This window comes from Camelina sativa, chromosome 9 (assembly GCF_000633955.1).
Source record: "Camelina sativa cultivar DH55 chromosome 9, Cs, whole genome shotgun sequence".
NCBI classification, from domain to species: domain Eukaryota; kingdom Viridiplantae; phylum Streptophyta; class Magnoliopsida; order Brassicales; family Brassicaceae; genus Camelina; species Camelina sativa.
Window position 1 is genome coordinate 544,115 of NC_025693.1, and position 25,552 is coordinate 569,666.

Sequence of the window (25,552 nt, forward strand, 5' to 3'; positions counted from 1 at the left end):
AAATGAAAAAAAAAATTATATTTATCCGACAACCAACCAAAATTTGACACGTACAGTTCTTTATGGGTTGCTTCCGCTCCTTCTTGGAGAAGCGATTCTCGCATTTTTGACAATATTATTAGATTTTTTAATTTTTTTTGGGACATAAATAAGAGAGCAACCAACTGAGTAACTCTCAGTAATCATGCTCTAAGCGAGAAAATCAAAAAAAATTCAAACTTTGGGAAAGCTTTAATCGCAGTAAAAAAAGCTTTTATAATCTACAACGAAATAGAACAATTCACACCAAGGTTCTCTTTTTTTAATAAAGGTTTTCAAAATTTCATATGAAGCCCATTCTATTGGCCCATTAATAAAACCTTTAAAGGGCCATTCTGCGCAACACAGGCGCGTGGGAGAGTCGTCCATCTAACTACGTGGAACTGACACGCGTGGGTTGGGCAAGAAAAAAGGTTTCATAGATATTTGGAGTTTTGTTTTGGATTTGACCTTTTTTTTTTGTGTTTATCAGATAAAAATTCGTTTTCCCACACAAACAAAACAAAAAAAGGCTTTGAAGTATTATAAATCACCACGGAAATCAATTTCGCGGCGAAATCAATCTGTACCGAAGAAGCAACCACCGCGTTATGGGAATTACCGGAAGCTTAACTCCAGATCAGCTCGAGTTTTTTCACTCTCAAGGTTTGGTTTTGTTTTCTGTGAATTTTTTTTTGAATTTTAATTTTCGTCCTCGTAACTCTGATTTTTAGTGAAGAAGTTGAATGATTTGTTGTTTGATGTATTCAATAAATAAAAAAGGGTATTTGGTAATCGAATCGTTCGCGAGTGAGGATGAGATTAGAGGCTTAAGGAAGAGGATGGATGAGTTGCTCACTCAGTTTGATTGTTCTGTTTCCTCCATTTTCTCCACTAAAAATCAGGTTTTTTATTTTAATTATCAAGATTTTGAATCCAATTATCAAAATTTTGCTTAAATCTGAATGGTATTGCAGAAGAATACAACCGATAATTACTTCTTTGAGAGCGCTGAGAAAATCTCCTTCTTCTTTGAAGGTAATAATCAATCCCTAATGATCTTCTCTTCTTGCCAATCTAATATGTTGATTTTATGTTTGCAAATACTCTGTTTTTTTGGATATTTGCACAAAAATTTACAGAATTGCTCTGTATATATACCCACTACAATCTCATCTCTTGTTTAATCCTATTTGAACATGAACCTTAATAATGCGATGTTACTGTGGGAAGCTTTGGTCATCTTTTGTAATGAAACTTACTAGAGTTAGGATGCCATTTTTTCTAGGATATCCTTGACTGATCGTTTAGTGTGTTTTTTTTTTTTTGGTTATAATCCATCTATAAGCTAAAATAGTCTTGTCTTGTGTGTTAATCTCAGAAAAAGCTTTTGGTGATGATGGGTTATTGAAGCAACCGAAAGAGCTTTCTATAAACAAAGTTGGCCATGGTATCTCATCTTTTCGCTTTATTACTTTTCTTTTCGTGCTGCTTAGAGGAAGTATGGCTCACAGATGTTGAATTTTTTTTTGTTGTTGTTGCAGCACTGCATGAGCTTGACCCATTGTATAAGGAATTCACATATTCATCAAATTTTTCAAGTTTGGTATCATCCTTAGGTTACAGGAGACCAGTAGTCATGCAGTCTATGTACATTTTCAAGGTACTTCTATACTATTTTTTGTTTCTTCTTTGTATCTTTAAAAACTTTGATCAATGGAAATGTCTGGCTGCTGTAAATCGATGTGTTCACACTGTATGTTGATTGTTGTTAAGAGTTAGGAACTGAGATTCTCATAGGATATGCATATGTTCAACAGTTGAGAAGGCAGATCATCGATTATATTTGTACTAACAACTTCAGAATTTGTATTGTAGTTACGTTTAAACTGTCTAATCCCACCCTCATTCGGATCTTAAAATAGTATTCTTAGCTCTTTTGGAATAATGAATCTACACTAGTTCGAGTCTTCCAGCTTCTGTTTCGTACTTTGTGGAAACTTTGTCACCATGCAATTTTGTAATTTGGACTATTGATTTTACTAGCAACCTGGAATTGGAGGCGAGGTCGTACCGCACCAAGATAATTCCTTTGTGTACACAGATCCACAGAGTTGTACTGGTCTCTGGATTGCTTTAGAAGATACTACAACAGTTAACGGTTGTCTTTGGGCAATTCCTGGATCTCACAAGAGTGGGTTTTTTCACCTCTCTCTTTACGTGTTCTTTGTGATCTTTCGCTTACCTAGACATTCTTTATTTTTACGCTGCTTCGTTTCAGATGGTCTAGTTAGAAGGTTTATCCGGGGTGAAACTGGTGTAACCTTTGATCAGCCATCCCCATCTTACGAGCAGAAAGATTTTGTGTCTATAGAAATGAAAGCAGGCTCCTTGATTGCCATTCATGGTGATCTAATTCATCAAAGGTAAATTTACTCATAGTTTAGTATTTACTGAGCCCTGAAAAAACATTATATGTACTGTTTTAATGTGGTCTTCCTGTATGCAGTTTCGAGAATCTATCCCCCAAGTCAAGACATGCCTATAGCTTACATGTAGTAGAATCTGATGGATGTAAATGGGCAAAAGACAACTGGTAAGTCTTCATTTAAGCTTTGTTCAATTCATACCAAGTCTTTTCCTCCTTTGATGGCCAAGGAATGTTTACAATTCAATCATATGCTAATGCTAGGATACAAAGAGAAAACATGCCGGAGCCTCTCTATGTTCTTCCTTGATTCAAGTTAGTCGTGGAAAAACATTGGAGTTGCTGTTGTGAGAACTATGAAAGTAATAAGAACATGGCTAATAGGGCCTTCTTGTGTCATATTTGTTGAAATACAATTTGTTTCTGCTTTGGTCTCTGTAGTTCTGTCTTTAGATAACCAAACTCGTGGGTGGTTACTTTGTTTCTGTACATTCACGGTAATTAAACATTGAAGAAAGTAATAAGAAGAAGTTAGGACCCGTAAAGATTTTAAGACTTTACAAAGAGTGACCATTGGATCAGCTTTTTGAAATTTTTTTGTCATATTTTTAAAATGTTAATGTGATTGGAGGAATGGGACAAAACTATCCCTGTACTATTGTAATTGTAGTATTGTACCAGGGCAAAAAAGAAAACGTGAGAGATCTTTTAGGTTCAGAAACAATAGAGTCAATTAAAGAGTTATGGCCAAAGTGATGATAAATGCTTTGTGTAGTTGTCTTTAGGAAGTGTTCTTCATCCTCTGTCTCAAAAAGAAAAAATTTCAACACCATTATATTACATTCATTATCTTAAGAGTACTAAAATGGGTCAATCAATATTCTGTTTCTCGTAGATTATTATTAAGTCAGGATTTTGCACAAGAACCCTTGGAAACTATTAGACATTATCAAATGTTAAATTAAGACCATTGGAGCATCTCTTGTTTGATTTAAAAACACATATCTATGAGTAAACTAAATATATTTATTGGTCGACTCTTTTGTTTCTATTAAATTCAGAAAACAAATGAGAAAATGCACATTAAAGACCTTTTTGTCTTCATTCCATCAAAACTCGAATGTCAGTCTAGTTTCCCCAACGGTACGCACTCTTTTGATAATAAACCCACGACTCTATGTTCTTCCTTGATTCAAGCTAGACGTGGAAAAACATTGGAGTTGCTGTTTATCAAATTTCTTTTACGATGATCAACCCACAACCTCTTGTGAGAACTATGAAAAGTAATAAGAACATGGCTAAAAGGGCCTTCTTGTGTCATTCGTTTGTTGAAATACAATTCGTTTCTGCTTTGGTCTCTGTAGTTCTGTCTTTAGATAACCAAACTCAGTGGTCAATAAAGTGTGACAGTACTAGATTGTTTTGTACATTCACTGTAATTAAACATTGACGAAAGTCAAAAGAAGAAGTTAGGACGTGTAAACATTTTGAGACTTGTATGTAGAGGAAAGAGTGAGCATTGGATACAGCTTTTTGAAATTTTTTGTCAAACTGTGTGAAATGTTAATGTGATTGGAGGATTGGGACAAAACTATATATGTCCTACTTATTATATAAACCTTAGTTTTCAAAGTTAGTAATTTATCTAATCGCGACACATGTCAAGTATATATTGATAATATTTTGATATTTGTGAAAAAAAAATTATTTAATAATTATAAGAAAATTAAAAAATTCTAAAAATAAAAGGATTACAATTAATATTTTTGAAAGTATATAAAACTAAAAGTAATATATTATATCACTAATTCTAATAGGAAAGTTATCTATTAAATGACTAATTTCAATGGGAAAATATGTGCAATTAATAAGGAAAATATATACAATTTAATTATAATTATTATTAATTATAATCATATAGTAAAAAATTAATATTTTTGAGAGTATATAAAACCAAAAGTAACATATTATATCACTAACTCTAATAGGAAAATTATCTATTAAATTACTAATTTCAATAGGAAAATATGTGCAATTAATAAGGAAAATATATGCAATTTAATTACAATTGTTATATTATAATCATATAGTAAAAAGAAATTTATACAGAAAAGTGATGAAAGTATAAAAAGGTTTAATGTGTTAAAATTAGTGATTAACATAATATAAGAAAATAAGAGATTAATGTAATTTTCTTAAGTTTTTTAATCGGTGAATGATTTGATAGCTTATTTAATATTATGTTGTTATATAAACTTTGGTTTTCAAAGTTAGTAACTAATGTGATCACGATACGTGTCAATTTTAACAATTAAAGATTTTGTCATGTGTTATACAAAACTTTGTTTGAACATATTTGTAAATTATAAGAAATTAAAAATTTAGACAATTTAATGAATATAAAAAGATAGGTCATATAAAAAAAAAGATAGTTCATATATGTATATAAAAAATAATGCTAATTTTAATTTTAAATTACTAATTCTATAAGAAAAAGAATTAAGAAAATTATACAATTAATTACTATAATACTTTAATTAAATAAATTATACTGTCAATTATTAATCCTAAAATAAAAAGGATTGTAGATATTCACTTTTACATAAAAAAAATAATTTTCTCATGATAACGTCTTTGAATTTTAATTAATTTATGATAATGTTAGTATAGTTTTATTTATAATTAATTGGACAAGTAGTAAAACTATTACATATGAGAGTAGAAAATATGAAACCAATATATTTAAGATATTTTTACTTTTTCAAATATGAGATAAAATTATTTTCAGTTTTTTTTTTTGAGAATTATGTTTTATTAATTTTTAGTTTTTAAAAAAAATATTAAGTAAGATATAAATTTGATATAATGCACATTTTTCTTGATATGAAAATTATAAATGTTACTCATTGGGATTGAGTGCATAGAATTAAAATCTAATTTATTATCATGTAAAATAAAATAAAAAATTGTATTGCAAGATGGAGTGTGTGAACTCGAAATCCGGTTAAAAAATCAAATGAAATAAAATTAATTTTGAATACAACTTATAATTTCACATATTTTTCTTATATCTGCGTTAATACGCGGACCTAATCTAGTTGTAAATGAACGAGGGCAAAAAAGAAAATGTAGGACAAATCTTTTAGGTCCAGAAACAATAGAGTCAATTCAAGAGTTATGGCCAAAGGGATGATAAATGCTTTGTGTAGTTGTCTTTAGGAAGTGTTCTTCATCCTCTGTCTCAAAAAGAAAAAAATATCACACCATTAAACATTCATGATCTAAAAAGAGTACTAAAGATGGGTAAATCAATGTTCTGTTTCTCGTAGATTATTATTAAGTCAGGATTTTGCACAAGAACCCTCGGAAACTATAGACGTTATCAAATGTTAATATACACATTTATGTGATTAAGACCTTTGGAGCATCTCTTGTTTGATTTTAAACACATATCTATATTGGTCGATTCTTTTGTTTCTATTAAATTCAGAAAACAAATGAGAAAATGGGAATACATTAAAGACCTTTTTGTCTTCATTCCATCAAAACTCTTTTGATAATAAACCGCACATTTGCTAAATTCACTGAAAAATTCTAAAGGAATTCTAAACACAGTGCAATGTCAGCGTCGAATGTCTCTCTCAGAGAGTCCCGTATCAATTGCAGTGTAAGAAGAAAAGAAGATGAGAAAGCATGTGAATATGTTAGATAACATATATTTAATATATATATTCCTTACATAGACAAGGAACCATCGAAGGTTTCACTTTCACTTTAAGACATATATATAGATAGATAGTTGAGGCTCCAAACCCCAAAGCCCCCAACATGGTCCAACTTCACATTTAGGTAATAAGTCATAACAATAATAATCTTCAAACCCTTCCAACATTTACTACACGTCTCCATCTTTCAAACTGTTCTCGTCCATCTAAGAAGAACATTTTGGACAAAACAACAAATAAAACTTCATTAAATCCTTCTAGTCTTATTTATTACTCACACATGGGTACGGTTTTGGCTCGTCAGTTCTTCAGAGGCAAGAACTCGTAGTAGAAACAGTAGTTGCAGCACGCTTGGCTTGCATTCGCATTCTTCTTCTCTTCAAACCAGCTGGTTTTCTCTTGGTTCTCCAGAACCGGGAAGAGATTTAAAGTTCGGATCTCCCTCGTTTCAACTTCTCCTCCTGGTTCTTCTTGAGTTACCGACGACGAAGTAACAAGATTTCTCCACGTGATGTCTTTACCACCCTCCGATACCCTCTCTGATTCTTCTGTCCTCCCGTGATCTCCATTATTAGCATTGTCGTCTTTATTGTAACTCGCCGGAACTAATTCATGCTGGGCATTACAAAACAATATAACTCTTCTCAAGATAATTAATTAACAATTATATTTGGAAATTTAAGTCAATGATAAATATTTAACTGAGATGGGACTAAAAGCTAGCAGCCTTTTCCTATCATTTTTTTTTCCCTAATTATATTGCTCTCTGCATCCATTACTTGTCTTCCCCAACCTCCCATACATATTTACATTAATGTTTTTTTCTTTTTGGTAGCCTAAAACGTGTTTATTTGTTTGCATATATATACACATAATCACATATACATTAATATAAACCTAAATAAATTGATAAGATACCTGTGGCTGTGGGTCTGTTTGTGGAAAAGATAAGCAGCTCTTTGTCCGATCAACCCGATAACCACCTGTACGTAATTGCCACGTTATATAACTCCTCAACTAGCATGCATCAAATTCTAAGTAGTCGACAAACATTAGCTTTAGTTGTATACCGTTAATTTAACCCCCAACTAAAACCCAAACTGTTTATCCTAAAAATCTATATAATACCTGATGATGAATCCTCGACGTCTTGATGTGGTTCACGAACATTGTCAGTAGCAACTTCTTCACAACGGCGTCGTTTTAGTCTCTCTCTGGCCTTATGATTCTGAAACCAATAGAACACATTCTTCCCTTCGATTCTGCCATATTTACGGAGCTTGGATGCTATCTTTTGGATCTGTTCTGTCGTCGGCGTCCGTGTTCCGCTCCTGTAAACCTCTTCTAGCGTCGTGATCTGCTCGGGTGTTGGATTCCATCTCGACGTCGTCGCCGCCACAGAAATGTTACTTCTACCGTCGTCGTGATCGTTGCCGTTAATCTCGCCTGAAAAATAAAATTTATAAGTATTAACAACCAAAGAATTATACATATTGACTTTGAGTTAAGTCTCTATATGTAAAGTTAGGAGGTAGCTAGTAGGGCTTTTGGTACAGTGTGTGATAAGAAGATGATGAGGTTGAGTAGTAGTATTAGTAGAGAGGGGGAAATAGTTGACGAGGTTGTTGTCGGAGACGTATCCCATGCTTGCTATCTAGAAACACAAACTTTGCCCTAATCACTTTTAATTCTGGGAAGGTTAGGTGGATATGTAAAGGGCGGATTCTCCGTATAGCCAATCAAAAAAAACAGATGAAGAATATAGCATATTGTATCGCCGTCTTGGCGTTTGGGAAGAACAAAAACGAAGAAATTGAAATGATAGTTTTTTCTCCATCGCAAAAAAATTTGTTTCCAATAAAAATTGAACACGTGACACAAGAACAACCCATAAAACAGTTCTACAATAAAAACTGTTTTACTGATCTAAGCACACTTTATCATTTTTTCTAATATTTTTAAACCTAAGAACACCCTAAGTGTTACACCAATAAAGATGGCCTAATAAAGAAGGGACGAAGATCAACGTTTATTTTTTGACTAAACCATTTGGTATTTAATTCGATTGTGCTGGAAAATTCTGTATTTAAGTCACAAACCTTAACAAAATAGAAAAATTAACCCGTGAGTGAATAGTAAAAGTAGTATTCAAATGAGCATTAATTATGTTTGTACGTATATAAATATAGAAGTTCTCTCAAAAAGAGAGAAAACTTATTATAGAGGGCGAGGAGGTCCTTTTGGGTCCTTGGGGACAGGCATCCCCATCGAGAGAACCGTATGCATTAAGTTCATCAAACACATTCAAATGAAACCAAAATTATTAAAGCTAAACCATCAAATGACCTACTGTCATAAATAGTTTCTTTCTCCCACGTCACAATAATCATTTAGCCGATTTTATCATAAGCTTTTCATCTTTTTTTTTTTTTTACTTTTGTATTAATGAAACCTCTCAACGATATACTATATGGACTAGTTTTCGATAATATTGATGTAGTCATTCTGAAAATGTTTAAATTCATGTTCTGTTCATGCAATTTTGACTGTAAAAAGGGTATTATTATGTATTTTTCAACTATTAGCCTACCATATTCATATTCTCACTTCTAAAACAATTCCAAAACAATGAGCTCATCATTATAATTAACTATTAGTCATAATGCCGTGAGTTTCACCAAATACCAAGTTTTTGGTTCTCCTTTTTTCAGGAGCGAAAGAGGAGTCAACACTCAACATCTTCCATGTTCATTATATATCTAAAATTAAACATTTTAATAATACAAAATATACTACAATTGTTTTTTTTATTACTATTATACAGTATGTATGTAGTATACGATTAGTCTTTGGACCCATTCAACATCGATCTAAAAAAACATAAATATACTATATGGGTTAAATAACAATAATTAAACAGTTATCACAAAAAGACAACCTTCTTTTTCTGCATAGAACATGATCTTCGAAGAAATCCATGCATTCGAATCTTCAACCCTTTTTTAAATCCTTCTTCTAATATACATATTTTAAAAGAAGAAATTTAACAAATTCCAATAAATACTGATCTAATTAAAATAAACACAAAACTACTTTGACTAATTCATATGGATCTTGAAGGTCTTCTTGATGGTAAGCCATTGATGCAAAAGAGTTACAACAACTGAGAAACAAGATCATTAACTCTTAGCCCTCAGATTAAACAAAGGCTAAGGATAATGATCCATATCTCATTCTCATACTTACTAAAACAACAACAACCAAAAAAAATAAATAACATTAAAAACTACAAAAAAAAAAAAAAAAANAAAAAAAAAGTAGCTGAAGAGATCTTTTTTTTTGTTTTTCATACGTTTCGAAGCAGAGAGAAGGATCGAAGAATCTCAAGGCAATTTGTTGGAGGTCGAAGAGAGACCAGACACGTGTTGTTCATTAGCTTTTTTCAGTTGTGAAGAGGATTTGGACCTGTGTGAACTAATCTCTTGTCGTCTTTATAAACGTCATCCCTGTTCTCTTCTTCTCGACGTGGACCCATGAACGACACTGATGAGGCTTTTGGAGCTCGAAACGATGCTGTTTCATGGAAAGGACCAGCCTTTCTCGGTGGTGCTGAAGGGTAGGATTGGTGATGATGATGGTATTGATCAGGAGATAGAGCTGAGGAAGACAGACCAAAACGAGCAAATATCAAGATTCCCCAAAAGAACACTGTGGAAGTTGTTGTGAGTCCTCTTCTTCGTCGTCTTCTTCTACTTCTTCTGTTGTCTTGCTCGGTTCCTATACTAGTCTCCATGGCTGGTTTGAAAGATAAGCTTTTTTAGAAGCCCATGAAGAGGTAGTGAAAACAGAGTAATCTGAGTTTGTATCTCTCTCTCTCTCTCTCTGTTTACTCGTGACAGAAATTTATTTCCTCTTTGTCTGTGTCTGAAAGTGCAGAGCAGGTTTTGGATTCGACAAATTGATGAGAAAAAATGGGTTTTGAGTAGATTATAATAATAATAATTTCTTGAAAAGAAAGTGAGTAATTTTGAGCAGTGGTGGTAAGAAGATAAAACCCAAAAGACAAAACACTTTCTTTTGTTTTGAGTGAAGTCTAAGTAACAAAAAAGTTTGTCTGAGTCTCTTTGGATAATGAGAAAGAAAGAAAGAAGAAGTAGAAAGAGGAGAAGATGAAAAGAAAGATTTTTCTTATTTTATGGAATTAGCTTTCTGTGTGTTGTTTATTTTAATTTCTCAGTTGTTCATTATCTTATGGGTCTTATCAAACGATCTTGACCCTTGATTCCTGGGAGAACCTTCTCACATCTGTACTATACTCAAGATTTTTTTTAACTTTGAAACTTTATTTTTATTTTTATCTAACCTCCTCCAATGCTTTGATTGTTCTCTCTGCTTAAATTTATTTTTATTTTTATTTTTTTTTTTTATCTAATAAACGAAAAATTACAATACTGCCATGTTGCTTGGAGATGGTGCAGTGGACAGTTCAGTATTAATAGCCGTTGTCCCCGGGAAAAAAGAAAACGAATTTATGTTTTCTGAGAGGAGAGAGAGAGAGAATGGTATTTTGACTGGTGAAATCAAATTGATGGTTAATGTAAAAAGTGTTTTTACTAGTTAAAGCAAGTTGTGCTTTTAATGGAAGATTACCTTAGTTTTGCTAAATTGACCCCCCAAAAGATGCCGTTGTTGCAGAGTCTTTTTGCTTCGAATGTCTTGACGACAAGTGAGATAACCTCTGTTCTCTGTTTTGTCTCCATCTATCTCTCTGTCTTTCACGAGAACTTTTTTCTATTTCTTGCCTGAAAACCATAAACAAAAGCAAACTCAGTTTTTTTTCAGTGTCAATAGCCATCTAATGACTGACATTAACATTGAATCCGAATTCACACATTTTTTACCCTTTTTTTTTAATCTCCTGACAAAAAGGTATGCAAGTAGTTCAATTTCAGCTAATTTATACATCACTAGAGATTACAATACAAGATCTTGAATATACTAAGAAAGATACAAAACCCATTAATTGGCAAAAAAACGTTAGGCAGGGAAAGATCTACATAATTAATGAGAAATTAAAGACTCAAACAAGCATTAATGATGAGTAATTATTATGTACAGATTGACTTAGCTACCTTATTCAATAGCGTCTCTCTGTTTCAGGCTTCTCTGACTGATGCAGCAAATGAAACAATAAGCTTCAAGATTTGTTGCCATCTACAAAGTTTAATGGATCAATAACTTGGCTTTGCATCATCAACTCATCTTCTGAATCTATTCCACAGCATCAGTTATATTCCAAATCTGTGAATGCATATTTTCTCATCAGATCCCTCTTAATAATCAGAACATCAATAAGAAGTCACCAGAACTCTCTGCAAGAGCAAACACCATTCCTGAAGTGGTGAAACCTGTTCTTGTCTCTCATAATGATCTCTGTCGAAGTAAGCCTGGAAACAAACTTGGAGAAAACATGGCAATCATCACAGGTTCTCAAGTTCTTCATAACCCGTATAGGATGTCCCGCTCTCCCATTAATGAGTCCAAACGCAATAGCGAGTTTCTCACTGTGATGACTGAGAGAAGATTCTTTTTCCTCCATTTCCACATCATGAAACACCGAACCCGTCTCAGGAACATACCCCATGTTCCTTATCCTCTTCAAGATTTCATCCAATTTCTCATGTATTGCCTTTGATTGCGGATGTGATTTGTCTCCTCTATTGAAAAAATGGACTTTTCCGTCAAACTCAACAGAACTGTAAGCTGCAACCTTTTTAGTGCCCAGCTTCCTCATTTTACTCCTTACTTTGTCAACACAATCCCATTTACCAGCAGCTGCATAGATATTAGACAGTAGTACGTGGTATGAACCAATATCAGGAGCTGTTTCTACAAGTACGTCTGCCACTTTCTGCCCCAATATCATATCACGATGAACCGCACAANTTTTTTACCCTTTTTTTTTAATCTCCTGACAAAAAGGTATGCAAGTAGTTCAATTTCAGCTAATTTATACATCACTAGAGATTACAATACAAGATCTTGAATATACTAAGAAAGATACAAAACCCATTAATTGGCAAAAAAACGTTAGGCAGGGAAAGATCTACATAATTAATGAGAAATTAAAGACTCAAACAAGCATTAATGATGAGTAATTATTATGTACAGATTGACTTAGCTACCTTATTCAATAGCGTCTCTCTGTTTCAGGCTTCTCTGACTGATGCAGCAAATGAAACAATAAGCTTCAAGATTTGTTGCCATCTACAAAGTTTAATGGATCAATAACTTGGCTTTGCATCATCAACTCATCTTCTGAATCTATTCCACAGCATCAGTTATATTCCAAATCTGTGAATGCATATTTTCTCATCAGATCCCTCTTAATAATCAGAACATCAATAAGAAGTCACCAGAACTCTCTGCAAGAGCAAACACCATTCCTGAAGTGGTGAAACCTGTTCTTGTCTCTCATAATGATCTCTGTCGAAGTAAGCCTGGAAACAAACTTGGAGAAAACATGGCAATCATCACAGGTTCTCAAGTTCTTCATAACCCGTATAGGATGTCCCGCTCTCCCATTAATGAGTCCAAACGCAATAGCGAGTTTCTCACTGTGATGACTGAGAGAAGATTCTTTTTCCTCCATTTCCACATCATGAAACACCGAACCCGTCTCAGGAACATACCCCATGTTCCTTATCCTCTTCAAGATTTCATCCAATTTCTCATGTATTGCCTTTGATTGCGGATGTGATTTGTCTCCTCTATTGAAAAAATGGACTTTTCCGTCAAACTCAACAGAACTGTAAGCTGCAACCTTTTTAGTGCCCAGCTTCCTCATTTTACTCCTTACTTTGTCAACACAATCCCATTTACCAGCAGCTGCATAGATATTAGACAGTAGTACGTGGTATGAACCAATATCAGGAGCTGTTTCTACAAGTACGTCTGCCACTTTCTGCCCCAATATCATATCACGATGAACCGCACAAGCACCCAACAAAGCTCCCCAGATACCCGTATCTGGTTCCACTGGCATCTTTTTGATAAATTCATAAGCCTCCTCTAGAAGACCAGAGCGTCCCAAGAGATCAACCATACATGCATAATGCTCTTTTCTCGGCTCAAGATTCTTATCATTCGATCGAACCATGAGACTGAAATACCTTTTCCCTTCGTTCACTAGTCCAGCATGGCTACAAGCAGAGAGGACTCCGAGAAAAGTCACATAGTTAGGTCTGAGTCCCTCACTTTGCATCATAGTGAACAATGCCAAGGCTTCTCCACTATCTCCATTCATTGCATATCCTACGATCATCGTGCTCCATGAAACCACATTCCTATGTTTCATTTCGTCGAACAATACCCTCGCAGCTTCGGTGTTACCACACTTCAAGTGCATATCAAGCCTAGCATTTTCGACTATTATGTTACAATCAATCTCTTCTCTTCTCGCGCGATCATAAATTTCTTCTCCGACCTCTAAAGAGCCTAGCTGACCACAAGCAGAGAGCATACTCACAACTGTAAAAGAATCAAACTGAACTCCATCCGCACACATCTTGAGGTAATACTCAAGAGCTATAGCAGAGTTTCCCGTCTGAACACAAACAGCAATAAACGCATTCCAAGCCACTAAATCTTTGACTTGCATTGACTCAAACAAGAACCCCGCTGAGCTCAACTCACCAAACTTCATGTACATCATCACCAACTCAGTTGCAACGATCCCAAGACACTCAAAACCATTTTTGACAACATGGGCATGAAGGGAAGATCCACAGGGCAAAAACCCCAGCTGGGAGATCGCCTTCACCCCAAACGGGTAAGTGAACTCATCAGGACGGACACCAAGATCACGCATTTTCTTATAAAGTAAGAAACTTTCAGAAGGGATCTGGTTCTTAACGTACCCTTTAAAAAGAGTGTTCCAAAGGAAGATCCTCGGCTTGTGCATTTCGTCGAACAGGTGGCGTGCGTAACACATGTCACCGATAAGCACAAGATTCTCTAACAGCTGGGTTAAGAGGCTGTTCTTTTCAGAGAAACCTGTCCTTAGTACAATCGCATGGATCTTCTTAAGCTGCCTGGGTTTTGAAGAACTTGCTCGTAGAAGCTCGGAGAGCATTTGTTTTGTTAATGGCGTTTGTTTCGCAAGCATCTCTTTCTCTTCTTGTCGTGATCGTCTGATTTTTTTTTATACAGTACATCTTAAATATGCAGTCCCCCTCTCTCTCAAATTTTGAAAGCCCAATTTCTTCAAGAAAAGGCCCAATAAAGTAAGCCCAACAGTGCCAGAAAAAATATAATAAATCATTTCTTCTTCTTCTTCTTCTGCTGTTTTTTTTTTTTTTTAATTTTTGTTCTTGAATGATTCACGATACTGTAACAAGTGGTAGTGTGGATATAAGGACGTACCCATCAACCATGTCTAAATCAATGGAATCAGGTGACGTGTGAAACCCCAAAATTTTATGAAATTGTCTACTAAATTATTCATTTGACATAAGCATGATTTCTTTTTTTCTTTTTGTAACCATTCCATTCCTTAATTAGTTTTTATTATCCAAAGATATTATTTATTTTGTATTTGTTTTCTTTAACATTTAAATATCTCATTTTTTTGGTCTTTTTTGTGTGTTTTTTTGTCTAGCAAATTCTGCAACATTTGTAGTATTTGAGTTGTTTGTATACTACACAAATGTGGTCATACTAATTACTAAACGTAGTTCAGTCTACAGTAGATCGAGTGAACAATGGTATTCATCATCTCTGTCTATACACATGCATAAAAAGTAAGTATGAATGTAAGACTCCGTTCTAATATTATCTAGAAGAACGTCCACTCTAAAATCACATATAGAACGAAAAAACAACATACACTATATCATTTAATTTAGTAGTTTATAATAGTACTATACTAGTGTTGATTGTTGTAGTGTAGAAACGGATGTTTCGACCCCATCATCATAATAAATTTAAATTCATTGTCTAATCTTTTCTCTTCTCAGATCATAGTTTTATTGATTTTTTTTGTCGTGGGACAGCGGAAGCGTGGAAAACGTTTGGCCAATAATATCCGTCTCTTAATTGTTTGATTTGAGTTCTCCTTAACTTATAATTAATTTGCTATTATCTTTCATTAATCTGGACTAGAAAAAAAAAAAACAAATCATTTGATTAAACGTTCGATTTCATATCAAGTCATGAAACCCGAATCAAAACCAAATCGCGCCGGAACAGACACAAGTCATATAGGGATATAAAAAATAATGAAAATAATATATTTTCAAATCATTTGATTACATTCATACACTCTTTGTCGTATTCATAAGGTAGCCCCATCCATGTTAGATAGAGAGCTTCATCACAACTCATCATTCTGAAATAATGAGAAAAATGGCTCCGTTTCACCACCAGATTACCGACACCCGATCAGCTTTAAAACCAACCTCAATCTCTGGTTCATGCATGTAACTTGAATCTAACTATATTAAGATGCAAGGGGTTGGCTATTGGATAGATTGTTTTTATTCCTTTCAAATTGGATCGGATTTAAACTATTTTGACCAAGGAACTTACTGATCACCCCTATAATTCGGTCACAGGTTTCAAAACACTTTTTAAAAGATGTTTTTTTAAATCACCATTTAAAAAACATGCAGTCATTGTCGACCAGGTTTCCCATCGGTTCACCCTATTTTCTCTTTTGTAGATAGACGATCGTGATTGTTAACAGCTTCATTAAAAATATTTTTTTTCTGTCGCTTCATTATTATTTTCTAGGAATGTAACATTTTCTATTTGACAACTACGATTCAAGTGAGGTGTTGAATGTTCAATAATGTATGTTCCGAGTTCAAGAAATAAATCTTCCTAGCTAATTTTTTATATTTTTTTATTTTATAAGAATTTGGATAAACGTGAATCAACACAACTCAATTTACCGTGAAATTTTAACCTATTTAGATTTAGGCTCAGTAAAATGAAGACAGACTTGTGAGTAATAAATATGCATGGCCATTGTTTTTCTAAAAATCCAATCTGCAATAATGCAAATCGACACAGAAGCGCGTGGTAAAAAAGAGTTTTAGTCAAATGGAGAAAAAAGCATGTTTTTTTTACGTTTTGACCGTGACATTTCTCTATATAAACGAAGGCAACCAGAAGTGGAAGTATTCATACACCAAAGAACCAAACAAACAGACGAAAAAACATCCACTTCACGAAATGGCAACGTCGGGCACATATGTGACGGAGGTTCCGTTGAAAGGATCAGCGGAGAAGCACTACAAGCGGTGGAGGAGTGAGAACCACCTCTTCCCCGACGCCATTGGCCATCTCATCCAAGGTGTCACCGTCCACGACGGCGAATGGGACTCCCATGGAGCCATCAAGATCTGGAACTACACATGCGGTAATTAACTTACTTTACTTATACTTAATCAATCTGAAAACTAGGATTTTTTGAAATAAATACTGCCAAATTATTCTTTGATTATCTATATGAAATCACATGAAAATGAATATATATATATATATATATATATATATATATATATATATATATAGTGGTACCAATTTGTCACAAGTATACAGAGAATCCATTTATCATACGGTTTGACCATACATATTTAAACTCATCTCATAATCTCATATGCATGTGGTACTAACTTATTAATATTTATGAATTATAATTAACACATATATATGTATGAAGATGGGAAAGCGGAGGTGTTCAAGGAGAGGAGAGAGATAGACGATGAGAACATGGCGGTAACTTTCAGAGGACTTGAAGGCCATGTGATGGAGCAACTTAAAGTGTATGATGTCATCTTTCAGTTCATTCAAAAGTCGCCTGATGATATCATCTGTAAGGTCACTATGATCTGGGAGAAGCAAAACGATGACATGCCTGAGCCCAGCAACTACATGAAGTTCGTCAAGAGCCTCGCTGCTGACATGGACGATCACGTTCTCAAAGCCGTCTAAATCCCTTTCGAATTCGATCCACCTCAAACCATCATATATCATCACCCTCTTCTTTTGTGTTCGTGTGTATCATGTATCTGTGTATGGTGTTTTAAATACAATAAATGTCAGTTCGCATATGTATGGTTTCATCTACTGTAATATGCATGCTTTGATGTTGTTTAATATGGTTGAGGTTTCATGTATGTTCATCTTTACATGTATCCGTAGCTTGTTAATTAATGATTTTAAAGAGAAATTAAACTAATTTTATCCTTTTTAGCACCAAAAAAATAATATTTGCACTATAAATATATCAGCTTCCACTTTTGACAACAACAAAAAATGTAACAGTTCCACAAATGGCACATTAGGTATATACAGTATTTAGTGGTTGTGTTATTGGTCATTAATTTTGTTGTTCCTTTTAGTGGTTGTATTATTCATTTACAGCATTCATTATATACAGTTTTTAGTGATTATGTTATTCATATACTACTATTGTATATTGTTGCTGTTTTTGTTTCTATATTTACTATAGAGTAATAAATGCTGTCCTTGTATGGTCATATAGGTAGCATTCATCTTTTCTTCTAAATTCGTCGTGAGTAGTACTGTATCATTATTTTATTGGTCGTTTATAAAGAAATAAATATCAGTACGAACGTATAATTAAAGTTGTGTAGATATTTAGAAAATGGACAAAAAGAACAGTTGAATTTAAAAAGGTTGTAGTACTTATATATATATTGGTGTAATAGTCTTTACAGAGTGATCATTAGATTAGAGGATTCGAGATGGGTTTGATAGTTTTTTCAGGACGTGAAAAGGCAAAAAAAGACACCGTTCGTAGAGATAATCCACCGTATCTCTTATCTTCATCTGTTGGACGTTCGGATCGGAGTTCCATGAACACAATCATTGCTTAAGTCTATACTACTTTTTCTAAATTTGTGGATATATCTATACTAGTATTTTTGCAGCAACTTTTGATAAAAAATTCATTTTGAAAACAATTAGCATTCAATGCATTAACTTTAATATTATTTACCAAAAATTTCAAAAAATTAATTATAAGTAAGATTTAAAAAATAAGGAAATCTTTATACCTCGTTCAAATATAAATATATGATTCTCTTTCATTTTTATTTGAATATATATTTAAATTATCTTGAATTATTCTATAATACATTTAGTTAATAAAAATTGTGATTTTTTCCTGCATATGATGTAATACAAAATTTTTAAAACGGATATATATTACTCAATAGATGAATAAAAAAATACGGGTACAATATCCCACATCGTCTAAAAAAATTGGGCAATAGTTCAGAGTCTTACTATTAAAGAGACCAAAATAATTCCGAATACAAATGAGTAGAAAGCTTGATTTATCAAGCATTCAAACTTTAAAAGCTTTTATTTGGTTTATTCCGGTTCTTTATTTTAAAGATTTTTAAAAGGTTAAATATGATAAATATTTAAAACTTTTAAAAAGTTAAATATGATAAATATTATACTGTAGATACACAATAAATATTAAAAATTAAGATGATATAGTGTGAGTAAAAATATTACGGGACGGGGTTATATAGCGGGACGGGTTTTATCGATATTTATATAAATTAAAAAATATCATTAATTCGGTGTTACACGGGATCATTTTATTATTTTTTAACATTGTCGGTATCAGAGAATAGACATATTTAATTAAATTGATGAAATAAAGATTATGTAAAAAATAAATTAAATTGCGGTATTATATGGTTTAAACCATAAAAATAACAATTATTATATAATATAACATATTTAACTAACAAATACAACTTCTAATTTAAATATTTTAATTATAAATAATTTTGTTCTGCGGTGTACCGCGGATCCTAATCTAGTATGATCATATATGTGATTATTTTATTTATTTTAAAAGTTTTTTTGGATGGAATACTATGCCAAATCATATGCTGAATATGAATTATGAAAATAACATATATTTTATAAGATCTATTCTAGTATATCTAGATAATTAACCCGTGGCATACCGCAAGTTAAGTTGTGTGATAAATTTTTTTTTTTTTTTTTTTTTTTTTTTTGGTCAGGGGAAATGAAGATCACCAGCGTTGTGTAGCAGCTTGTTTGGTTCAAGGAATCTATATAGTAGAGCGTGACCGTCAGCTTAAACGTGAAGGCTCTGAAGCACTTGCACTTCCATGGTGGGAGTCCTTCAACTTCAAGTTGATCCGTCACCTTAAAGACGATGCTGATTTCTCCATCTTTGGCGGCATTTACGAATACAAATCNACATTATTCTAAACTTTAATTTAATCTGAGAAATCATATTTCTTGAAATTTTAACCTTTGCTCATATTTCTTGGAATTATTTCATATTATAGTGACATATTATTGATTCGTGCTATAACAAATCAAATTAGAGTGTTTATAATTTTTAACTTTTTGATCTATCATATATTTATGATATTTTTAAAAATATCAAATTAAACTATTTTAAAATATTTCAAATTAATTTATTTTAAAAGTTTAAAATATATTAAACTATACAATTCAACAAAGAAATATATGAAATTGAATTTAAATATTCAAATTTTGATCCGTTACTCAGTTAAAATTTTAGTTTAATAGATATTTTTTTAAAGAATAATATTACTAAAGCTTGAATATTTTATGGATTGAACAATTTTTTTGGTATGAATAGAGTGTATTTCGGTGAATGAAAATGTCAATGATTTATACTAAAAGTTTGGAGGAGTGTTAGATAAAATATTATTTCGTTTGAATTAATTTTCTTTAATTGCCTAAAAGTATATATGGCCTAACAGTATATGGTTGTTAGAGATTTTATTTCTTTTAAGTTGTATTATTTTTGGGATATTCTTTTTAAGTGTATCTATGTATAAGTTAACCCATATAACCTATTTTGTAACCAACTAATGAATCAAATAATAACTATAACTTTATAACTTATGACTATTATATAGTCTACCAAAAAGAAGTTGTGTACTTCCGAAATATTAAATAGGGGATATAAAGATGACGAGGATAGTGGTTATTTTATGCATTTCGTCATACCTAATACTCGTCTTTTTATTGTATGATAGCAACTTCGAAAGCGTGAACTATGATTTACAACACTATCAAAATTAGCAGAAATATTTACTAACCTACGATTCTAAATTTAATTTCTAAACAATATTTGTGATGTACACGAAAAAAATAATATGATTAAACATTATTATAGCAAAGTACGAAAGAAGACTTTTAAAGATTTTTGCAATATTAAATTAGATATGAAAGTACTAATTTAATAAAGATTAATTTAGAAAGAATATTTTCTTATGTAATTAGTAGACTTTGTTAAGAAAAAGTCTCTAGATCCAAAAAAAAAATCCTTTAGAACGTTAAAAGACGGAGAAAGATTTTGTAATCGTTTGACATTTTTTGGTGTGAGAGAAGAGGTGAGTTTATTACAAGGTGATAATTTTTGTTGTAGATTAGTGTTGTTGATCGTAAGTTAGAGTTTCATCTTCAAATTACACATCCAAAAATGTAATTTTGTTAAAAAAAACATAAACATGCACCTTGCTTGTGCGTCTCTTGGTAATTTCGGATTTTGATGGTGATTTTGGAAATAGAACATAAAATGTGACTCAATAAATAGAAAATAACATGTGATATCTTAAAAAGTTGTAGAAGCCACAATTTAATAAATTTGTAATAGACATCATGAACATGATGATCATCATCTATATTCGTCGCCATGATCATTAACTTATCCTCATCATGACTATTATTACTATTATCATCACTATCACTAGTATCACGATCACTATCACCAATATCACCCTCGTATGCTATTTTTGTTACAATTGTTTATGTGGTAATTAATCATTGTCTTGATTCTTGATTTTTGTTACAATTGTTTATGTGGTGTTGTTCTTGAATTCTTTGAACTTGGACATATCTCTCGATTCTCAAACCAAGTTATGTGGCACGCAACCTTCTTCGAAAACCACTAAAAATAGGAACCCACAAACCGGACTCAAACTTAGTAAGCCATAGACGAATAAAAAGGGTTCTCTCATTTAATCATAAATAAAATAAAACAAAAATGATATGAAAGAAAGAAAACCTCATACACACAGAAAAAATATGATATATCCACAATATGGAGTAAACAAACAAAAAAAAAAAACTCGAATGATTCGTTGAAACATCTTCTTTTTCATGAGAAACCTAAAATATTCATATGTTTTTTTTTTTTTTTCTCTTTCGACCATTTCTCCAATTCCATTTCTCTTCTGACATAGTATATAATTTGATATTCTTAAGACTTTTTTAATTTTATAAACAAAATTTTGGGGACACCATGTGTATATGCACACTTTAGACATTGTCAAAATCGACCATGCTTGCTCATTATTCCATATTTTACAGTAACCTGCGACCTGCCGCCTGCGTGTATAACGGTGATTTGTGAGTTGATGACCATGACGGGAAATAGACAGACTACATTATAGATCATTTAATTTAAGAAATGAGACTTTCGGGGTAGCTTGTGCCTTGTGCCTTCTCTTTATCGTACAGAATTAGTTAATCTTATTTATATATGCATTCAATATACCCCCAAAAAAAAATTAAAAAGACTGGCCCATGAAGATTAGATATGAGTCATATGACTAGGGCAAACTAACAAAGTACGAACCACTATAATTGACCCTACAAATCCAATGAAGCTACGAGCGAGCGAAACCCATAACTGCGTCCGTCACTATCCCATCCGATAAATATGTTGTGTACAATTACAAATATAGTCTGTTATATTAATAGGCCGTATCTATTAAGAAATGATCCACTGAAGTTTAAAATTTGTAGCCCATCTAAAATTACATCACAAATGCAAAATTACAAAAGAAAAACAAAATCTTGAGAATCCAAAACAGAAAGTGAAAAAACTCATACAAAAAGTCTCAAATTTTTTCCAGCTTTTGTTCTTGATCATGCCATTGAAAATGGTCATCAAGAAAACATACATAATTTGCTTGCTTATACAATATCGAAACAACAACACCAACAACAACAACTGTTGCATACAAAAACACACTCAGATGACAGAACATTAATTAATTAGGTAGAGGAAGAGCCTTCTTTGGCAGCGGAAGTGATACCTCTGCAACCAGCACCTTCATGCCACTCAAGCATGATCTCAAGCTCGCCACATTCGACATTGTTAAGTCTAAGGATCATGTCTTGTGTGATCTTACCATTGTTCCAAACAATGCTACTTTCATCTGATAAACAATTGTGCCTTGACGGTTGAACCCTTTTGATAGCACAACCATTAGGTAGCCGCAAAAGCTCCATCCCCATTTTCAAAGCCTCTAAATACGGTTGAATGTCAATGTTCGCATCTCCCATTTTGTCATCCCCCGTGAACTTATCCCAGTCAAACACTGTCTGAACAAATTTCATAATAAACAACAAAAACACAATAATGTTATTATCCCGACAGGAAACAGAACGGAACAAGAGATAAGTACTTGTCTGAACCAAAGCTTGAATGTTGTTTACCAAGCGGATTGGGACATTGAGATCTTTGATTGCAACAGTCATTTCTTCATTCCACACTGGGTTGCAATTTCGTTTCACCACACGTGTCTTCAATGTCTGAACAATTTTTTTATTCTTGTTTTAGAAAGAAAAAAAAAAAAAACAGAGGATTTGGAAGAAATAAAAGTGACGATCACTACCATATGAACAATTCAAGAAAACTAGCAACAGAGGATCCCAAGTGATTTGTTCTTTTTTTTAACGAATATAAGGCGATTTGTTCTCTATAGATTTCAAGATTCCTCAGGAGAAAGAAAGAATAAGATGGAACCTGATCGCCGACGGTGATAACGATGTAAGGATCGCTGCTACGGTGGTCGCGAATGGCGAGATTAATCCCTCGTTTGACGTGAATCGTGAGCAATCCAAGAGGCCTTTGATCCATCGATGGAATTGAGAGAGAAGAAAGGGCTTTTTTTTTTTTTTTTTTTGACTAGGTCTCTTGGTCTTGGAGATGATGATGGTAAAGAGGAGGAAGAAGACGAAGACTAATTTAAAAAGAAAGATAGAAATGGAATTGGTGCTTGTGATCTCGTCCCCAACTATTCATCACGTTCTCAATCTCTCCCCCCCCCTTGTTTTTGCCCCTAACACAAAAAAAAAAAAAAAAAAAAAAAAAAAAAAAAAAAAAAAAAAAAAAAAAANACCTAGGATTAGGAAGAGAGAATCTAACTTTTCAACGTCGGACAAAAAAAATACTATCATAGATGAGCGGCTGGTACTAGTAATGGGCTTGGAGGTCTTCATTAATGGGCCAGTTAAAAGATTTCAAGGTTGTTAGATAAATTATAGTAATATATTTAAAAACCATATATGTTTTAAATCTTTTGCATATTTTCGGAGCGAGCAAGCATTTTGTTTACTCCTGTTCCATGTCAATTATTTTAAATCTTTTTAGTGCACAGTTAGTCCAATATGTGTAGTCATGTTTGACTTCAATTTTTTTCGACCAGAGACAAAACACAAGCCTGATATTTTTATTTATGTCTAGTTGAAACAAATAATTTAGATAATTTCATCAGGATATGTATGAAAAAGCTATTACTAAACTACAAAACTCTTTTTAAAATTTTTAATCTTGTTAAAAATGCTATAACAACAAAGTGAGACACATCTAGATTTATCAAGGACCTGATCTACCCTTTTCCTTTTTAATTTTAATTTTGTTTTTATTGTGGATAAACTTTTAATTTTGCTTTTTAAGAGATGGGAAGGGTGATACTAATTCACAGCAGCTCACGTGATTAGTAGTCACAAAGTGAATATCAACTTTTTTATTTCTCTTATTTAGACATTAGATTCTATATAAAAAAATTTGTTTTTTTGCCAATAGATGTTTGTATTCCACCGAGTATTTTCTCAAAATATAATTAATAAAAAAGTAAAAAAAAAATATAACCCAACTAAATATTTTATGAAACAAACAATTATATAAACATCAATAAATACAGTTTATCTATACTAATCTTTTTGCACCATTTTTTGCTCCACTTGACTTTGATTTAGTGAAAGTTAGAGTTTTTTTTGTTTGTTCTTCTGATCGTTTCATGGGTTTTAGTTCTCTGACTTGAGTTTCAGCATGTTGTATTGTATTATACATACCCAAAGATTTTTTCGTTACTTAGGGTTTTTCTTCACTGTAGCCTTGGGTTTTCCTCTGTTCGTCCTCTTGGAGATCATATTGTTTTTATAGTAGTTTAAGATGCGTGTGATTAGGGATTGAAATATTTTTGTTTCCAATTTTTTTTGATTTGATAAGGGATCATATAAGGGATCGTATATAAGTTGTTCCCATTTTTTTGTTCTAGATTGATATGATTTCGTAATTGCATTAACGTAATATTTGCTATATTTTTGTAAACATATTTTTGTATATTTTTGTTTATTTAGATTGTAGGGATTGCAATATTTTTGTATATTTGCTATATTTTTGTAAACATATTTTTCAATATTTTTGTTTATTTAGATTGTAGGGATTTGCAATATTTTGTTTTCAATTTTATTTGATTTGATAAGGGATCGTATTTTTGTAAGGTTTCAATCACAAGATTATAGTAGTTGCCGTTTTGATATATTTTATATTTTTGTATATTTTTGTTTATTTAGATTGTAGGGATTGCAATATTTTTGTATATTTGCTATATTTTTGTAAACATATTTTTCAATATTTTTGGGATCGTATGTTTGTAAGGTTCGATCACAATATTTAAGTAGTTGCCGTTTTTGATATATTGTACATGTAGTATTAGAGAGTATGATTAGGGATATCAATATTTTTGTTTCCAATTTTTTTTGATTTGATAAGGGATGGTATTTTTGTAAGGTTTCGATCACAATATTTAAGTAGTTGCCGTTTTTGATATATTGTACATGTAGTATTAGAGAGTATGATTAGGGATATCAATATTTTTGTTTCCAATTTTTTTTGATTTGATAAGGGATGGTATTTTTGTAAGGTTTCGATCACAATATTTAAGTAGTTGCCGTTTTTGATATATTGTACATGTAGTATTAGAGAGTATGATTAGGGATATCAATATTTTTGTTTCCAATTTTTTTTGATTTGATAAGGGATGGTATTTTTGTAAGGTTTCGATCACAATATTTAAGTAGTTGCCGTTTTTGATATATTTTGATATATTTTACATTAATGTAATTGCATTAACGTAGAGTTGATATCATTTAATGTCGTAGTTGCCGTTTATTGTTCTAGATTGATATGATCGAGATTGTCTCGTAATTCAATTAACGTAGTTGCCAATTTTGTTTAATATTTGCT

The 25,552-nt window shown here is 32.3% G+C and overlaps 7 protein-coding genes across 8 annotated transcripts in view; 2 read left to right on the forward strand and 5 right to left on the reverse strand.

The window, feature by feature from the left end:
- The window catches only part of LOC104710076 (phytanoyl-CoA dioxygenase), a 3,949-nt gene extending 950 nt beyond the window's left edge, over positions 1 to 2,999 (forward strand). The window contains exons 1-9 of one of the 2 annotated variants that reach the window (XM_010426618.2): positions 468 to 684; positions 802 to 923; positions 996 to 1,056; positions 1,400 to 1,468; positions 1,563 to 1,681; positions 2,065 to 2,212; positions 2,300 to 2,444; positions 2,528 to 2,614; positions 2,711 to 2,999. In XM_010426618.2, the coding sequence (XP_010424920.1) occupies positions 630 to 684; positions 802 to 923; positions 996 to 1,056; positions 1,400 to 1,468; positions 1,563 to 1,681; positions 2,065 to 2,212; positions 2,300 to 2,444; positions 2,528 to 2,614; positions 2,711 to 2,756 (852 nt within the window). In that variant the 5' untranslated portion in view covers positions 468 to 629 and the 3' untranslated portion in view covers positions 2,757 to 2,999. Of the gene's footprint in view, positions 1 to 467; positions 685 to 801; positions 924 to 995; positions 1,057 to 1,399; positions 1,469 to 1,562; positions 1,682 to 2,064; positions 2,213 to 2,299; positions 2,445 to 2,527; positions 2,615 to 2,710 lie in introns of those variants that run through there. The other variant, XM_010426619.2, reaches the window with a different exon arrangement.
- LOC104710077 (WUSCHEL-related homeobox 6-like) lies at positions 6,261 to 7,965 on the reverse strand. Its single transcript, XM_010426620.1, has 4 exons — positions 7,726 to 7,965; positions 7,300 to 7,617; positions 7,090 to 7,154; positions 6,261 to 6,786 (listed from the first exon to the last, which is right to left on the reverse strand). Exons 1-4 carry the CDS (start codon positions 7,814 to 7,816, stop codon positions 6,472 to 6,474), a joined length of 789 nt encoding a protein of 262 aa, XP_010424922.1. The 5' UTR covers positions 7,817 to 7,965; the 3' UTR covers positions 6,261 to 6,471.
- Positions 9,282 to 10,550, reverse strand: LOC104710078 (CLAVATA3/ESR (CLE)-related protein 16-like). Its single transcript, XM_010426621.2, has one exon. The coding sequence runs from the start codon at positions 9,962 to 9,964 to the stop codon at positions 9,614 to 9,616; it is 351 nt and encodes a 116-aa protein (XP_010424923.1). The 5' UTR covers positions 9,965 to 10,550; the 3' UTR covers positions 9,282 to 9,613.
- On the reverse strand, positions 11,520 to 12,097 carry LOC109126326 (pentatricopeptide repeat-containing protein At2g01510, mitochondrial-like). Its single transcript, XM_019229824.1, has 2 exons — positions 11,678 to 12,097; positions 11,520 to 11,618 (listed from the first exon to the last, which is right to left on the reverse strand). Exons 1-2 carry the CDS (start codon positions 12,095 to 12,097, stop codon positions 11,520 to 11,522), a joined length of 519 nt encoding a protein of 172 aa, XP_019085369.1.
- LOC104710079 (pentatricopeptide repeat-containing protein At2g01510, mitochondrial) lies at positions 12,223 to 14,350 on the reverse strand. Its single transcript, XM_019230342.1, has one exon. It carries the CDS (start codon positions 14,336 to 14,338, stop codon positions 12,584 to 12,586), a length of 1,755 nt encoding a protein of 584 aa, XP_019085887.1. The 5' UTR covers positions 14,339 to 14,350; the 3' UTR covers positions 12,223 to 12,583.
- On the forward strand, positions 16,318 to 17,366 carry LOC104710080 (MLP-like protein 328). Its single transcript, XM_010426623.1, has 2 exons — positions 16,318 to 16,594; positions 16,898 to 17,366. Exons 1-2 carry the CDS (start codon positions 16,408 to 16,410, stop codon positions 17,167 to 17,169), a joined length of 459 nt encoding a protein of 152 aa, XP_010424925.1. The 5' UTR covers positions 16,318 to 16,407; the 3' UTR covers positions 17,170 to 17,366.
- LOC104710081 (protein C2-DOMAIN ABA-RELATED 10) lies at positions 22,076 to 23,352 on the reverse strand. The gene is made up of 3 exons (XM_010426624.2): positions 23,045 to 23,352; positions 22,735 to 22,830; positions 22,076 to 22,620 (listed from the first exon to the last, which is right to left on the reverse strand). The coding sequence occupies exons 1-3, from the start codon at positions 23,156 to 23,158 to the stop codon at positions 22,291 to 22,293; spliced, it is 540 nt and encodes a 179-aa protein (XP_010424926.1). The 5' UTR covers positions 23,159 to 23,352; the 3' UTR covers positions 22,076 to 22,290.

Excerpts from the sequence above, each read along its gene's own strand:
- LOC104710077 (XM_010426620.1), bottom strand. The coding sequence starts at position 7,816 with ATGGGATACGTCTCCGACAACAACCTCGTCAACTATTTCCCCCTCTCT. Across the intron at positions 7,618-7,725 it reads TCATCTTCTTATCACACACT|GCGAGATTAACGGCAACGAT; the intron begins GTACCAAAAGCC and ends TTTATTTTTCAG. Across the intron at positions 6,787-7,089 it reads AAACAGACCCACAGCCACAG|CATGAATTAGTTCCGGCGAG; the intron begins GTATCTTATCAA and ends TGTAATGCCCAG.
- LOC104710078 (XM_010426621.2), bottom strand. The coding sequence starts at position 9,964 with ATGGAGACTAGTATAGGAACCGAGCAAGACAACAGAAGAAGTAGAAGA.
- LOC109126326 (XM_019229824.1), bottom strand. The coding sequence starts at position 12,097 with ATGATATTGGGGCAGAAAGTGGCAGACGTACTTGTAGAAACAGCTCCT. Across the intron at positions 11,619-11,677 it reads GAGCGGGACATCCTATACGG|GCTTACTTCGACAGAGATCA; the intron begins GTTATGAAGAAC and ends GTTTGTTTCCAG.
- LOC104710079 (XM_019230342.1), bottom strand. The coding sequence starts at position 14,338 with ATGCTTGCGAAACAAACGCCATTAACAAAACAAATGCTCTCCGAGCTT.
- LOC104710080 (XM_010426623.1), top strand. The coding sequence starts at position 16,408 with ATGGCAACGTCGGGCACATATGTGACGGAGGTTCCGTTGAAAGGATCA. Across the intron at positions 16,595-16,897 it reads GATCTGGAACTACACATGCG|ATGGGAAAGCGGAGGTGTTC; the intron begins GTAATTAACTTA and ends ATATGTATGAAG.
- LOC104710081 (XM_010426624.2), bottom strand. The coding sequence starts at position 23,158 with ATGGATCAAAGGCCTCTTGGATTGCTCACGATTCACGTCAAACGAGGG. Across the intron at positions 22,831-23,044 it reads TTATCACCGTCGGCGATCAG|ACATTGAAGACACGTGTGGT; the intron begins GTTCCATCTTAT and ends AAAATTGTTCAG. Across the intron at positions 22,621-22,734 it reads TCAATGTCCCAATCCGCTTG|ACAGTGTTTGACTGGGATAA; the intron begins GTAAACAACATT and ends AAATTTGTTCAG.